The sequence below is a fragment of the Alligator sinensis genome, unplaced genomic scaffold (genome assembly GCF_000455745.1).
Source record: "Alligator sinensis unplaced genomic scaffold, ASM45574v1 scaffold387_3, whole genome shotgun sequence".
Taxonomy (NCBI): Eukaryota; Metazoa; Chordata; order Crocodylia; family Alligatoridae; genus Alligator; species Alligator sinensis.
Window position 1 is genome coordinate 437,341 of NW_005843027.1, and position 15,179 is coordinate 452,519.

The 15,179-nt window shown below is 43.4% G+C and overlaps 1 protein-coding gene across 6 annotated transcripts in view; it reads left to right on the top strand.

Annotated features, from left to right (window-relative positions):
• Positions 1 to 15,170, top strand: part of MORC4 (MORC family CW-type zinc finger 4) — a 17,845-nt gene extending 2,675 nt beyond the window's left edge. Inside the window, exons 2-13 of one of the 6 annotated variants that reach the window (XM_014526347.2) lie at positions 613 to 830; positions 1,744 to 1,891; positions 3,165 to 3,330; positions 3,633 to 3,761; positions 5,821 to 5,940; positions 6,426 to 6,517; positions 8,778 to 8,876; positions 9,312 to 9,440; positions 11,099 to 11,176; positions 11,614 to 11,674; positions 12,122 to 12,195; positions 13,263 to 13,454. In XM_014526347.2, coding sequence (XP_014381833.1) covers positions 613 to 830; positions 1,744 to 1,891; positions 3,165 to 3,330; positions 3,633 to 3,761; positions 5,821 to 5,940; positions 6,426 to 6,517; positions 8,778 to 8,876; positions 9,312 to 9,440; positions 11,099 to 11,176; positions 11,614 to 11,674; positions 12,122 to 12,195; positions 13,263 to 13,314 — 1,366 coding nt within the window. In that variant the 3' untranslated portion in view covers positions 13,315 to 13,454. Of the gene's footprint in view, positions 1 to 612; positions 831 to 1,743; positions 1,892 to 2,838; positions 2,966 to 3,164; positions 3,331 to 3,632; positions 3,762 to 5,820; positions 5,941 to 6,425; positions 6,518 to 8,777; positions 8,877 to 9,311; positions 9,441 to 11,098; positions 11,177 to 11,613; positions 11,675 to 12,121; positions 12,196 to 13,262 lie in introns of those variants that run through there. The other 5 variants (XM_025193220.1, XM_025193223.1, XM_025193221.1 and 2 more) reach the window with 5 other exon arrangements.
• The last annotated feature ends 9 nt before the right edge of the window (positions 15,171 to 15,179 follow it).

Consider the following 15,179-nt stretch of genomic DNA (forward strand, 5'->3'; position numbering starts at 1 on the left):
GAAAGAGTGGATTAGGTTGTCTGGTGTATAGAGCAGAATTAGGAAGAGAGGATGCACAGTGAACTTGATGGTTATTGGCTTAGTGTGTAAACTCTGGCAGATTGCTCCTTCCTAGTAACTCCTTTTCACATCTATAAAATGAGGATTACAAGCCCTATGCTACAGAGGTTTAGGGATTCATTAGTACTTGGAGGTTCTTGGAGAGTAAATACGGAGCACAGGTTATATTAGTCATCAGTAAGTCATGGTTCTTTGGTGCATTCAACATGGTTCTTTCAGCAGTTAAAGGAAGACTGGGTATCAAGATAATTGGCTACTAGTTATAGTTCTGCCACTGTTTTGCTTTGTGATCTGTGGCAGATCTCTTTTCTGTGAGCTTCCATTTCTCTGTCTGTAGGATGACTTGACAATCTTTACAAAGTGCTTCGAAGTCTTTGGCTGGGAAGTTCTGTACTAGGAAAAAGTATTCATTTGTTTAATCCACTGTGTGGTGGGGCCTTGCATTTAAAATCCCTTTCCATTCTTTCTCCCCTCCCCCATCCCCTCTTTTTGCTAACCACTATCTCTGAGGTAACTATCTTGTCTGACTCTTTCCATTTGAATGAATTCCAGTTTTGGCTTCACGGACAAGGCAGCGAAGAAGAACCACCCATCCATAGGGGTGTATGGCAATGGCTTCAAGTCAGGCTCTATGCGGCTGGGAAAAGATGCCATTGTCTTTACTAAGAATGGAGGTGCGCTCAGCGTGGGGCTCCTTTCACAGACCTACCTGGAATGTGTCCACGCTCAGGCTGTTATTGTCCCATTGGTACCATTCAGCCAGCAAAACAATATCCTTCCCTGAAAAGTGAGAGGGGCCATGCTTCCTGAACTGCTTATTAAGGGGAGGGGGCGGGGCGGGGGAGGGCAGCATGTGTGAAGAACAGCATTGAGGGAGCCCAAAACTCAGCATTTTCCGTAAAGTCTTTCTGCAGCACAGTGCTGGTAATGCAGACTGACTGGAGATGCACCTCAGTAGCTTTGCACAGTTTTGCCTGTATGTGCTGCTGTCTGTGAGTAGCAGCTGCAGAGGGTGTAATCTTTTCAAAGGACCACATAGTGACAGTGTTCAGCTCAGCACTTGAAGAGCCACTCCAGCTGCAGCTGGAGCTTAGAGTTGCATCCATCAAATGTCGATCCTTTTTTATATCAGAGCTTGTCAGGAATCCTGTGGGGTTTCCTGCTAATCTGTGTGGAATCCATTCAGTAACGCTAGCACCCCTTTGCAGAATGCCCCCTTCTAGCATCCCAGTAGTGGTCTGCTCTGTGCTTGCCTCAGTTATACTTCTGCAGCAGTAACACTCTTCTTTAGTGCATAACTCTGATGCTTACACACTTCCATTGCATATTCTGCTGCCTCTATGCCAGTGGGAACCCAGAATACACAGATACCCCTTAGCACATTTTCTATACAGCCATCTATGCATAACATTACTCGTATGATATCAGTTCCTTACATCTCCATGCACAGAAAGGTTGATGTCTGTTGGCATTTTCCACAAAGTCCCTACAGGGTTACTATTTCATGGCTCAGGTTCGCTTTGCAAATGTGCTCTTGAACTGTGCTCAGTCATGTTTCTGTTGGTGCTATAGCCTTTCATGGTCCTTGCCTCTAATATTGGACAAGAACATCACTAATGTATAAGGAGGGAAGGGGGGAGATCTAGACCAGTCCTGTTCTTTCTTTGATTTTGTGGCTTCTAAAGAAAATGATTGTAACAGAAGACTCTGTGCCAAGCCTTGAGGCCATCTTGAAATATACTCTCTTCAACACGGAGGAGGAGCTGCTGTCACAGTTTGATGCCATTCCAGGCAAGAAGGGCACACGTATCCTCATCTGGAACATCCGCAGGTACTGGGAGCCCAGGCACGTGAGGAATTAGGCATTGGGAGGTGGAAAGCTGAATACTGAAAAAATGAGGGGAGAAGTACTAGTTCAGTGGCATAATGTTTGAGTACAAGGCTGGTCTGAATTACAGCAGGGGCAGTTCAATCCATCCTCCTCCTCTGGTAGAAACACCAAATTTTATATAGCTTGCTATGTTTAACCCTTAAATGTAAATATGATATTATCTTACTCTGTGGGGATGCTTCTTGTTTGTAGCAGTCTTGTTTGTACCATTTTACTATGGTAGAGACCTGTTTTGCTATGGTCCTATTGTTGCTGTTTACTTCTGTTAACCCTGCAGATCCATCTCAGCTGGGAGAGATTGCTCACAAGTGTATTCTTCTGTGTGAAGCAATAGAATTGTCCTAAGTGCCCATGTTAGTAGCTGTGCTAGATGCAGCAGGTTTCACAGCTGTTGCCAAGACCTGGCTAGGACATGCACCCTGTGTTGGACATGGTGGTGTGTAGGAAGCAAAGAACGCAGCTTAAGTGTAGAATTTGCAGGGGTGACAGTTGGAAAATTTTTCATTTTGTGCTTAAATTGAGCACTTCGTGTAAATCTAACCTAAGGGTGCAGTTTTGAAAGTAGAGACCTAGGCCCTCTGCTTCTCAGCTTTCCAATGCCAAATATTAGCCAATTGCTTCCTTTTCCTCAAGAGGGCAGGAACTTCTGTAGAACAATGCTTAAGACTTACATGGACAATGCTTCCTAAGGGCAGAAGCTTCCTACATTGTCCATCTAGATATTGCCTTGTACTCATTAGGATGCATTGGATTTCTTCTCCCTGTGTATAATTTTGTTTGGGCAACAGAGCTAGGAATCAGAAGGTTGGGGTTTGCTTTTGTCTGCCACAGACATGCTTTTTTTGTAGTCAAGTCAGTCAAGGAAGTATTTCTTCCCTTCCTCATAGAACAATTTTGAGGTCTAATTCATGTTTATGAGGTGCTTGACTTTGATGCTGTGTGACTTAAGCCTATAAAAATGACTGCCCCAAGGGGAACAGGAAAGGAACGGGAACACTTTGAACTACTTTTAAGGTATGTGATGCATGACTCTGGAAATGGAAGAGTAGCACTTGCAGGAACAGTTTTTGCACTTTTCCTATGTCAGGACTGAATTGAACTTTTATTCTGTTAGGTTTGAGGTTATTGCTTAATTATTCTAAATTTGTTTTGGTCCTAATACACCATGGCTGAGCAGGATGTTCTCCTAGCTCTTGTTTGTGGCATTTTTCAGAAATAAAGATGGAAAGCCAGAGCTAGACTTTGATACAGACAGGTTTGACATTCGGATATCAGACTTCAACACAGAGGAAGCAGAGAATCCTGGGAGGAAGCTACTACCTCCACACCTCGAGAAGATTCAGGAGTCCTCTGCACCAGAAACGGAGTACTCCTTACGGGTGAGTCAGGGTGGCTGGAGTTAGCTCTGTAGAAGTGGTTGAGTGCTGAGACAAGAGTTGCACCATGTCTATCCCAGGCAAGCACTGTGAGCTGAACTACTCATGTTGGTATCAGACAACAGGAGCCATTCTCAGTTTAGGTATTCACATGGCATATAAAGTGTGTAGGACTGATGCCAAGTGTCTGTCTGTTTGGACAGGACTCAATTGCTTGGCTGTATGGGTTGGGACTGGTTGGGGAGTCGCCTGTTTGGTGAAATCTGTGTTCATTATGCTTGTCTTGCACTGTCCCCTGTTCTCAGGCATACTGCAGCATCTTGTACCTGAAGCCCCGCATGCAGATTGTTCTGCGACAGAAGAAGGTGAAGACTCAGCTGATGGCCAAGAGCTTGGCCCATATTGAATATAATGTATACAAACCCACCTTCGTAGTATCCTTACAGTTGCCTCATGGTGCTCCTGCTCTTCACTGCATCAAGGCAACTATTGGAACCAGTTATTTCCAATGAATATTAATCCCATGTCTATATTTAGGGCTGGTTTAGCTGGATAAGGACAATAGTGTAGAGTCTAGTGTTAAATGAACACTCAGGCTGATTCTTGTTCTCCTTCCACCTTTCCGTTACCTCCGGAGAGGCTAGACTCCAGTTTGAACAGTTCATGAAGGAGTCCTCACAACTGCTTACGATGGAAGAAGTGAAAGCAGTGTAGAAATGCTTGCACGCCTCAAGCATGGGTGAAGTCCAGCTGCCAGAAAGGAACTGATATGCCTCCATACTGCAGACAGCTGAATTTAAAACCCAAGCCAAAATCATGAGACTCCACACTTTTGTGTTGGTAACAAGGTCTTGACTGACATGCCTAGCTGATTTGGGCAAAATGCGTCAGAAATGTATTTTAAAATTATGAACTCCCTTAAAAGAGAATAGGGAAGAGCCTTATGAATAAACCAATACATTTGACTAGACCTTGGTTATGAAGAAAGGGGAGATCTTATGCAGCTCAAAGGTATTTATTTACTTGCTGACTTTATTTTTCCTGAAAAAATGGAAGTTGGCCTTGTGAGGTTTTTAAGTATTTTTGCATACAGCTAAATGAGAACAACATTTTTCTTCACTTGTTTCTTTTGATAATCTGCCAACAGAGTAAAACTGGTGTCCCATGTCAAAGCAAAAAAAAAAAAAAAAAAGGAAGCTGCACTTGGTTGTTTAAAATCTCCACAAAACGGAGTAAGTCTTAAACTGAATATCGAAAAACCAAGTGTGCAGCTCTCCCCACCCCTTAAATGTACATAAACAGTGGTTCTTGTCTGAAAAGTAACTCTCGTCTTCCAGGATTTAGGTTTGACTCAAATTCTGTATCAAATGTGGAAAAATTTGAAGAAATAGATTTTTTTTTCTAGCCCTGCATACAGAGTCAGGAATTGGAAAGCCAGTGAGTTGTTTTTTGCTTTTGTGCCATCCCTCTCAGTGTAAACTTTTGCAGGCTAGCTGTTGCCTTAGGAAGTTCCTTAGGAAGCATGTTTTTGGTAGGTGTGCATAGCTGGACAGATTGTAGTTTAGTAAGCTATGGTGACACTGTTCAAAAAGAAATTGACTCTGACTTGTTGTCTGAGAGGCTTTTGTTCTGTAGAATTAGCATGAGTAAAAAGTAAAATTCCTCTGACCTAGAGGAATACATTATCCTAAATAAAGTTAAGATGGCATTCTGTGGAGAATATGCCATATGGATGTCTATGGTATAAATAGCCCTCTAAAAGGAATAGCCTCCACCTTGATGAAATAGAGCTATTGTTCATGTGTTCTTTCTTTTGTAAGCCTAGTAGCAGAAGTTCTTGTCCAGAACTGAACCCATATTAATTTAGAACTTGAAGAAAGTGGAATTTTATTGAGTGCCTTGGATTCTTCACTTCAGCATTCATTGAGGTTTATGAAATCAAATCAGCCAAACATCATCACCTTATTAGTGATTTGTGACTTACCTGGATGGTAACTGTTTGAGCCACCTATTTTAGACAGAGTTTGAATCTCTTACAACTGTAATATATATGACAATAACTGTGATCTATAACTGTGATTTATAACTATAATCTCTTAAAATCAATTCTACACCACTTTGAGAGAACTGGGCATGTTTTAACCTGGTTATCCAATTTGCTTATATCAGTCTGTTAAATCAGACAAACTGCAGTTGTGGTTATCCAACACTTCTGGCTGTGTATACAGGGCCTCTCTCTCCCTAGGGAACCAAGGTTTAGCTTAGTCTTGCTAAAGAGGAAAATGTGTTGCTTTAGGAATGCAGCATCTACTCCACATACCATTCATTGTGAAATTATGAAATGAAAAACTTGGATGGCTTACCTTTTGGTCATCCTTTACTCCGCTCTTATCCCTTCTGCCAACATCCTTCCTACAAAGCACCTAATTCTTTTCCCCTCTTCTCCCCTATCAAGCTTGCTGTCTGTTTCTCCTTTGACAAGGTTTTTCTCAGAATAAAAGAGTGAAGATTACCTTTGGGTTCAACTGCAAAAATAAAAGCCACTGTGGGATCATGATGTACCACAACAACCGACTTATCAAGTCCTACGAGAAGGTTGGCTGCCAGATGAAGGTGAGTGGTCAATGCTTTCCCTCTGTGCCTCAGAAACGAGGAAGGGTGATGAACATATGGCTTCATGCGAAGTGACCCTTGAATAGAACCTTTCTTCTGGGTTCCATGGGGTTCCAGAGTTTCTCTAGCCTTTGTGTAGGAGGAATTGAACCTGGAAACCTAGTATCTGAGGCCCTCTCATCACAAGCAGTTTTTAGTATGCATAGCTTCATTTTGATGCTGGCCTAGATTTGATAGCTGTTTGCATCTTCAGAGACCACTTATTATTGTTGTAGAGCCAAATGGTAGCAGGAGACTGTCTAATGCATGTGCTTGCTGTGCACATGGTACAGAAATCAGTGTACAGTATAGGATTATGTTGCCTTGGTTCCTTTGTTGCAAAGGAGTTAAGAACCATTCTTCCAGAGATGCTAGTTTTTTTTACCATGATAAACAGAATGTCTGAAACAATTGTTTCCTTCTCTTTTTTTTGGCCATTGGTGTAGGGAGATGGTGTGGGAGTAATCGGGGTGATTGAGTGCAACTTTCTTAAACCAGCACACAACAAACAGGACTTTGAAGAAAACAAGGAATACCGGTAAGGGGGCTCTGCAGCTGTTGCATGAGTAGGCTTTAGGTACAAAGTAGCTCTTGGTTGGCTCATCTTCCTTCTCTGATGCCCTTACCATAAAATGCCTGAAATCTGGAAAGACCATGGTCTCCTGAGGTGAGAAGGAGCACAATCTCCATGTTCACCCAGCTCTGTCTTCAGTGCATGTCTTCACCCATGAAAGACTCATATGACCTAGAACATAGTCTGTTCTATGTCCGTTTGCTGAACACAGAAAAGCAGTGTTTCCCAAACTATGAGAACCTGAATTTCATCACAGGAAAATAAAGCCCAGCTACGTCCCCATTGAGTCTTCTGTTCACAGATTCACAGAAGTTTAGGGCTGGAAGAGACCTAGTGAAATCATTGGGTCCAGCCCCCCTGCTCTGGGCAGGAGCAGCAAGCAGGAGCTTGTACTGCCACTCTTTTATGCCCACCCTCTCTCAGTTACGTGTGTAGTTGGGCACCCCCATCCTGTAGGTATATGCTACCTTGCAGGAACAAACGTTTTAGAAAAGGATCTAAGCATAGAATCTAGAAGAGAGCAGGGAGTGAGGATGAGCACAGCAGGACCATACAATTTTTGCTATGCTGCTAGATACTGCTCTTAAATTAGTGCAAATATCTACCAGCAGTAATGTTGTATTCACAGAGGCCCCTTATCTCAGCAGGGGTGAGGTATTTGTGGACATTTTTTTTGGTTTAACAGTTTTTAGCTTCCCCTCCCCCTGCCAAACTGTTTGCTAATCCATCAGTCAGACATATCTTTGATGTACCATTGGTACACATCTTCCTGAGGCACCTTGGGTCTGGGCTGCAGCCAGATTGAGTTGTTCAACCAACACTCAGTGTTATTAGTGGAAAGGGTGGATTGTGGGTAGAAGGGAGTCTCCCCTAAAGACTAAGAAAATTAGAGAAGACTCTGTCCTCAAATGTTGCTCACAATGTCATGGCAGAACAACAGAAACAGACCTTAGTAACTTGGGACAGCTTCAGTGATCTGAACGTTGCCCAGATTTGTTTTCTCTCTGGACTGCTCTGCTGGGACAGCTCTCTGATTTTCTCTGATCTTTTGGTTGGTATGATCTAACATTTAATACTTTGACATGCAAGATGAATAGAATTTTTACAGAAGCATCTAGAGCCCTTTTTCAGTGTTCAGAAAGGGATCTTTCCTTCATGGGAGAAGGAAAAAGCTACCCGTGGCTGCTCCATTCTCTCCCCCTTGGAACAGATACCAAAATTCTTCATGCTTGAGTTTGTACCAGATTTGCTACAAGTTCATTGCTGTCCTGAGTCTCAGAGAGTACTTCTAATTGTATATGTTAATCAGTAGCTGGATGGGACATTTCATTAGACCATAAGGGTAAATAACTTTGGCTAAGGGACCCTCTTTGGAGGGTGGGGAAGGAGGAGGAGAAATTTGCCCATATTTTAGATAGGGTTAGCTGTATTAGCTAAACCAGCGGGGGACAGTCTTTTTCATAGGTGTGCCACAAATTAAGCTCTGTACCTTCTTAGAATGCCAATTCTGATCTTCCCATGTTAGATCTGCTGCTTTCCTTTGTTCTGCTGGCCCCTTTCCTCAATCTGCTGTGTGCCACGCATAGAGGGTGGCTGTGCCACTTGGCATCTATGCCGTAGGTTGGCCACCCCTGAGCTATACCTTTAGTTTTAAAATGGTGCTACAAAGCCACTGGGTAAAGGCTATCAAGTATGAGTTGCCATTCTTGGCCCCATTGTGTAAATTCATACTACTGATAAACTTTTGGGGTCAGAAATTAGTGACTCCCTATGTATGTCCTGACTCCTTGATCCAAGAGGAAGCTCTGATCACCTGGTTCTGAAGGCAAGTGTATCTCTTAGCCTACAGGGTGTTTTGTTCCTGTGAAAGGTTCAAAGACAGTTTGAAGCAGCAAACTGCTGACCCCAGGGACCTTGAGTTAGGAGTCTTGTGTACTGGAAACAGTTAGATATGATTCTGAAGTGTGGGATGAATGAGATATACTGGGTTAAATCCTGGCACAATATAAGCTGTGTTCTAAAATCCAGGTAATCCCAACAGTAGCAAGCTTATCACGTTTTTGGGTCCCTATCACCATAGGATGTGTGGGTGTCTCTGGCAAGGGTGGCAAAAGGCAAAGGCTGGTAGTAAGGGAGGTCTGTTGCTCTACCCTTCTTAGCTGTTATCTGGTGAGAAAGACAGCAGGATCTGCCTGGGTTTTCACTCTTCTCTTTTTCCCACTAGACGGACAGTCACTGCCCTGGGACAGAAACTCAATCTTTACTGGAAAGCGAAGATGGCCCAGATGAACTTGGGAACTTCAAATGCATCCAGCATGATAGCGTGAGGACAAGTTTTACAGTAATCTAATCTCATAGTGCAGCATTAAAAGCAGTGGGTCTTTCATCTGCAGAGACAGGGGAGAGGGTTTAGTGGGTTGATCTCCACTTTTAATTGGGCGATCTCATGACAGACTAGTAAATGCCATCCATGTAGTAAGTTTGGTAGTTTCAACCCAGTCCATTGCTTATGTGTGGGGATGGACAGAGTGGGTAATGAAAGGGATGTTCCTGATGAGTGCTCAGGGGAATTGGCAGGTAACTGGAGGGTAATGTGGTCTTCCCACCTAGAATATAAGGTGTCTCAGCAGAACTTTCTGTTGCTGTTCAGGTGCTAATAGAGTCCAGCCTTTCCCAATGCACTAGGGATGAAATGCAACAGGCCCTCAATGCTTTTCTCTGCATGTAGGCCATTTCAGCCATGTGTCACTTTTTGCAGAGAGAGACCAGATCAGACATGGGTGCAGTGTGAGGAGTGCTTGAAATGGAGGAAGCTGCCTGACAAAATAGATCTGTCGTCGTTACCGGAGAAGTGGTTTTGTTACCTCCATCCCCACCCCAAGTACAAGTAAGGAACTTGCTTGTTCCAGTCCTTGGGAAACCTTTCTCCCTATCACTCCATACCCTTCAAATACACATACATGTCATGCCCACTTTTGCTGGCTTTCATTCTCCCTTTTGTGTGGATGTGCCTGTACCTTAAAATGTAGAAGCCCCTCTGGTCAGGTTCATATCTGGACTTCTACACTTTTCCATTGGAAAATAAAAGTACAGTTCTAAAACAAAAAACTCACCTGAAACACAGGTACTTAACTGTGCTAGTTCTTATCTAAGTGCTTTTCTTCTCTCTGCTGCATCCGTTGCATCTCTGGTTATACTTTGAAGCATTGCTTAAGTGCTCACATTGTTTAGTTGTTGCTTGTACCTTCCTTCTCTCCCCGCCCATTTATCTCTCCCCACCATTTGGGCTAGAAAAAGTGGCCTTTTAAATTAAGCAAGCAACCAGGAGTGATTGGAACTCCTTCAAATGTTCTGAGGGAAATGAATAATGAAGGTGCTAATAAAAACCATGCTGTCTATTGTTCAACAGTGCTTGAGAGGAGGAGAATTAGAATTCTATCTTACTTTAGCCTTCTTTTATGATGATTATGTGAATTGTACACCATAGAACTTTGCTTTCTAACTAGGTAAACTGGCTAAAACAACTATTAGAGAGGTGACTTTATCACCTCTCGAAGCATAATGTTATTGGGCTAGCCACTGGGATTTTACCGAAGGACACTCCGCTGCAATCTAAAAGAATTCTTGAGCAGAATCAGTTTTAACAAGTAATTCCATCTTACCTACTAACATTTGGATTTCCAGAAAGCATCTGATAAATTCTTCATGGGAGGATATTAAGGAAACTAATTATGAGGTGAGAGGGTAAGAAGGATTGGGGGACTGTTCAATATACTACAAATTTTGCCATCTGGAAAAAAGTTGCTGGTAATATTTATTTCTCCAGTAGACACATTGATTGTGAGCATCTTTAAAGGGGCCTACTTCACCTGCTTTGGTACATGATTGCTTAGTTGAAAGTCATTGTAGATAACAGCAGAGTAAAGCACATTAAAAGAAACGATTAAGATTACTTTTACGTACAGATGGTTTCTAAATTAACGGTAACTACTCAGAGAGAAAGACTTAATATAATTTTGGACAGTTCAAGGAAAACATCTGCTCACTGTGCAGTTGTGGTTTTCAGAAAACGAAAAACCAAAGCCACCAAGATGTTGTTTGTAAGATGCTTTTCAAAAAGTGTGTATGGGGGGAGGGGAGTGGGATAAAAAAAATTACCCTGGATTATTATGAAACCTTTCCAATGGAATATTTTGCTTGGCACACCTCTTAAAAAGGGTTATGGAAAGTTAAATAAATGTATTGCATACCTGACACACTTCTTTTGGAAATGAGATTAAATGGAATAGGACCATGTAGTTTAGAGAAGAGCTGTGGCTTAAGATATGTAGTATAGTTTATAGTACCAAGGTCGTCTTTTGAGCACGACTATTTAAGATATAGGAACCACGGAATGCTCCATCAAATGTAAGAATGATAAAGCAACTATATGTTATATGTTATGTGATCAATTTAGGGAAGCCTGGGAGATTCTAAAAATGTTGGGAATTTGTAGAGAACAACTGTTGTAGCATCCTCAGGCACAATGGACTGATCTCATTGCAGAAGCTGCTCAGCACCTGAGGAACAGGAGCTCAGCGATGAGGAGATGAATTCCAGCTATGACAGAAAGTTCAGGAAACAGTTAAGTATATACATGTTTCCTCCTGCATGTCAGCCAGGAGCAGCAAGGAGGCAGCAAACAAGTTCTCTCATCACATTTTCTGTTTTTACACATCCTACTGGTAGGCAGTGATGAGACTAAGGAAGCAGCAATACCTCTCTGACTAACAGTGGTGCAGGTGACCTGTGCCAGTGTTTCAAGGTGGGTGGTGGGTTTCCATCAACCATGTCCAATTTTGTTTCCCTCCCCCACTCTTAAATTCTGCCCCTCTGAGACTCCTGTAATTAGCCCAAACTATTTGCTTGTTCAACTCATGTAAGTGGTATGACTGCTGTGGCAGTAAGCTCGCTTCACACTGAGAGGAATCTCTGCACTTCCTACCAGTTTCTACTGGCTAGTTCCTGTTGAGTATTATAGTGAGGGAAAATTCAATGTTTTCTTCCTTTTCATTATTCAGAGATCAGCCCTCAGACAGGAAGCAGAGAAAATCATCATCTTTAGAAAACCTGGAGCACCAGGTGAGAAGGAAGAGGGAGTGCAGAAGGCTTTGTGTTTTGGAGATGGTTCAGAGAGCAGGGGACTCCTGTGCTGCTGGGGATGGCAGCATCTCTTCCCACTCCCTTTATTGTTTTCATTTCTGCCATCTGCTGTGGGAGGAGATGGCACAAGGATCAAAAAGCATTGGATGAAACAAGAAGAAAATTTATCTATGCATAGCTTGGAGATATGAATACCAGAGAAACACTGACATCAGATGTTAACAATGTGACAGGGCTCAGGACATCTGCAACCCCCATGCACCACTCTTTTCCTCAAATTCTGCCTTGTTAAAGGGGCTTGATTTTTAACCCCTTCAATAGAAGAGGGCCTGGTATCCTGGGGTTGCAGGGCTGGTTTTGTTTGGCCCTCTACCCCACTTCCAGGCTTACTGGTTATGTAAAGACTCTGATGTTTTGAATTTTCAGGAGCACTGTCTTTCGGACATGGCTGCCCAGGATGGGTTCTCCAGGCAGCTCTGGATGTTGCAGCGTATGATCAGGTTGGCCGTCCTTTAGGGACAGTTCCCTCCCAACAATCACCATGGTATTAAAACATCTTCCTGCCGCCCTCCATTCCCAGCTTAGTCTTTTTGCATGCTCTTTTTCTAAAGGTACCTTCATGTTGCATGCTAGACTAGCCTTTCCTGATCCATTGGGAGGGACAAACCTGGCGAGGACAGGGGAACTTCTCACCCCCACCTTCTCTTCTTTCCTTGGGAGGTGACTCCCAATAAACATGCATATCCCAAAGTACGTAAGTAGATGAGGCTTGATCACTGTACGAGGCATTCAATCTGTTTTGAGCCTAGGAAGTCTTCGGGTGGTTACTCTGTCCTCACTCATGTTTGTCATCTCTTCTTGCAGTAGTGGCATCAGTTCCTCTGCTGTCTCCTTATTCATTTGTGTTTCTTTCATGACATGGTCATCCCACCATATTGCCAGATGCATGTCTGTAGAAAGAAAGTCAGTTTGTCTCTTGCATGTGTCCCTGTGTAACAAGCATGGAAGTTCTCTTAAAGTGCTAGGAAGCACCTCACATCCTGCCTTGGAGAAGCTAAAGCACCATCCCCCAAACTGAGAAAGAACCAAACTCTGTCAGTCCTAAACACTAACCAGTCCCACCTGTTAAATTGACAGTGGGGGAGGAAGGAGAGAGGAATTCTCCTTTAGGCCACTGACTGTGAAGCCGTTTGGTTCAGTCCTTGGCTGATAATGGCAAAAAAGACCAGATTCGATATCCAGCTAGCAGAGCCCTCTGAAATGGTCACCACTAGGGGGAGATTCAGGGTCACGCACTTGTGTGTGTGTGTGTGTGTGTGAATGGGGAAGGATCTCTAATTGCTAGAGGCAATGGGGATTTTTTTTCAGTTGGCTGAACCTCAAGCATGGGAACCACTGAGGGGACTTGGTGTAATCCCTGACTGGTGAGACCTGCTGAAAAGGGGGCTCAAGTTGAACCATCAAGTAGCCTCCTCTGTTGCTTTCAGTTCGGTTAAATATCTGTGTCCAAAACTGCAGCTGTCTTGTGAGAAGGGGCCTTGGTCTTAGGATGTTCCCTTCCTTCCAGGTGTCATCCCCTGCTTCAGAGCCCTCTCCTGCTGAGAATGACCGTATCATAAGTTCTGTGAAACAGGAGCCTGAGGAAGAGGCCTCTGATGGGATTGCTGGCTCTAACACTCCTCCACCTGCTCTGGAAAAGTTCAATGCTGCCCATTGGACCATTGGGCCACTAAAGCGAAACATGTTGCAAACTGGAGGGTAGGTGGTAGGGTGCAAATTGCTGCACTCTCGTCAGTTATGCATCCTCTCTGACCCTGGGGCTGAGCCTGCTTGCTCCTGGAGAGGAAGAGCATGGGATGGAGTGGGAAAGGGTGAGCTGAGAATCTGATCAAAACGGGTGTCTGCTGGAGCCAGCAGATTTGCCTCTGTTCCTCTGCATGTCTTTTTAACTAGATGTTCTGTACAGTTCAGCTTCTCTACTGCTTTGCTGGCATTGGAATGGGAACATGCAGGGCTCTGATAAATGAACCGTACAGTTCTGTTTTAATTGTGGCTCCAACCAGGGTTACTATATTTCCTGCCGAACTGTCAGTGCTGTTCTTAGAGCAGCACTTGCTGGTTCCCAGGTGAGACATTGGTGGAAGGGATGTATGGCAGAAGGAGTTTGCTTATTTCCCTACTGGGTACCTCTACTAGGCACATCTCTGCCTCTCTAGCTTCTCCCCAGTAGTACCCAGTACTACTGGGTAGTAGTACTGGGTACTACTACCCAGTACTACTACCCAGTTAAGTAAACTTAACTTTAGCAGTTAAGTTTAGCACCCTTAACTGCTAAAAGGCCAAAAGTTGGAATGTTGCTGTCAAAGAGGAACATGTTGCAAGGTATGTGGCTGGCTGTGTTTTATATGTTCACTTTTTAGTTTATAAGCAGACAAGGTTCTTTAGGTAACTGTGATATCTTTTATTAGACGAACTAAATTTTGGCGCATGAATTGATCGTTGACCTTTTTAACTTCAGACAAGGAGAGAAGAGCAGTGAGAATAGTGGAAGGGCCACCTTTATGTACAGTCAGTCTTGAGCTGAATTCCTGTTGGATATCCTTTGTGCTATGCTAGTTGATTCTCTTCCATTTCTATGGGTTAGGGGAATGCACTTCCTATCATCAGATTGAGATAGGAGATTCAGCAAAACCTGTGAAGTCACCTCTTGTAAGAAGCCAGGTTCTAGCTGAAGAATCCAGTCCATTTCTGGTAACTGACAGGTGAATAGTTTTTTCTGGCCAAGAGAAGCTTCTTGGGGAAATCTGAATTGCACTTTGGGTTTTTAGGTGTGTGTTTTCCCCTCCTGTATCTTGTCCTGGTGTTGCCTGCATCATACTGGTAGTCAGTGAACTAAAGTTTACGTTCATTTGAGTGATGTAGTACACCATTCTATCCACTTGGTGGTGCAGTTTGTCCATTTTTCTATAAGACTGCTTGGGGAGATGAGCATTTTGTGGTGGTGGCTTGTTTGCTCTTATAGTTAAATGGTAGCGCAAGTGCAGTGGTGAGAGTAGACCTTCTCAAGCTGATCAGTGAAGTACTGGTAATTAACATGCAGCTAGCTTATTGCCAACTTCTAATTCAACCCTGAAGGAACTTGGGAATATGGGATGCCTCTTTTCCATCTGAAATAATTGCTGTACTTGCTGCTGCTGCAGATGGGAGAGAGGTGTGCAAGAGAATCTCTGTATTAAAACACATTTTATGCTATGAAAAGCTTGAGAACTTCTAGAGTAGATGGTGAAACCTGCTGGTGGACTAGATGGTGACAGTAACCTCATTTCCTAAAGTCTTTGCTAGGCAGCATGTGGGGATGGGAATAGAGGGAATACTTAGTTTGCCAAGCAAACAAGTTGTCTTTAAGCCTCCCTCAGAGGCATTGGTGCTGGCTACAGCTAAGGCTGGGAACTTTGACTGGGGTGTGCTAATGCTTCTGCTGGGA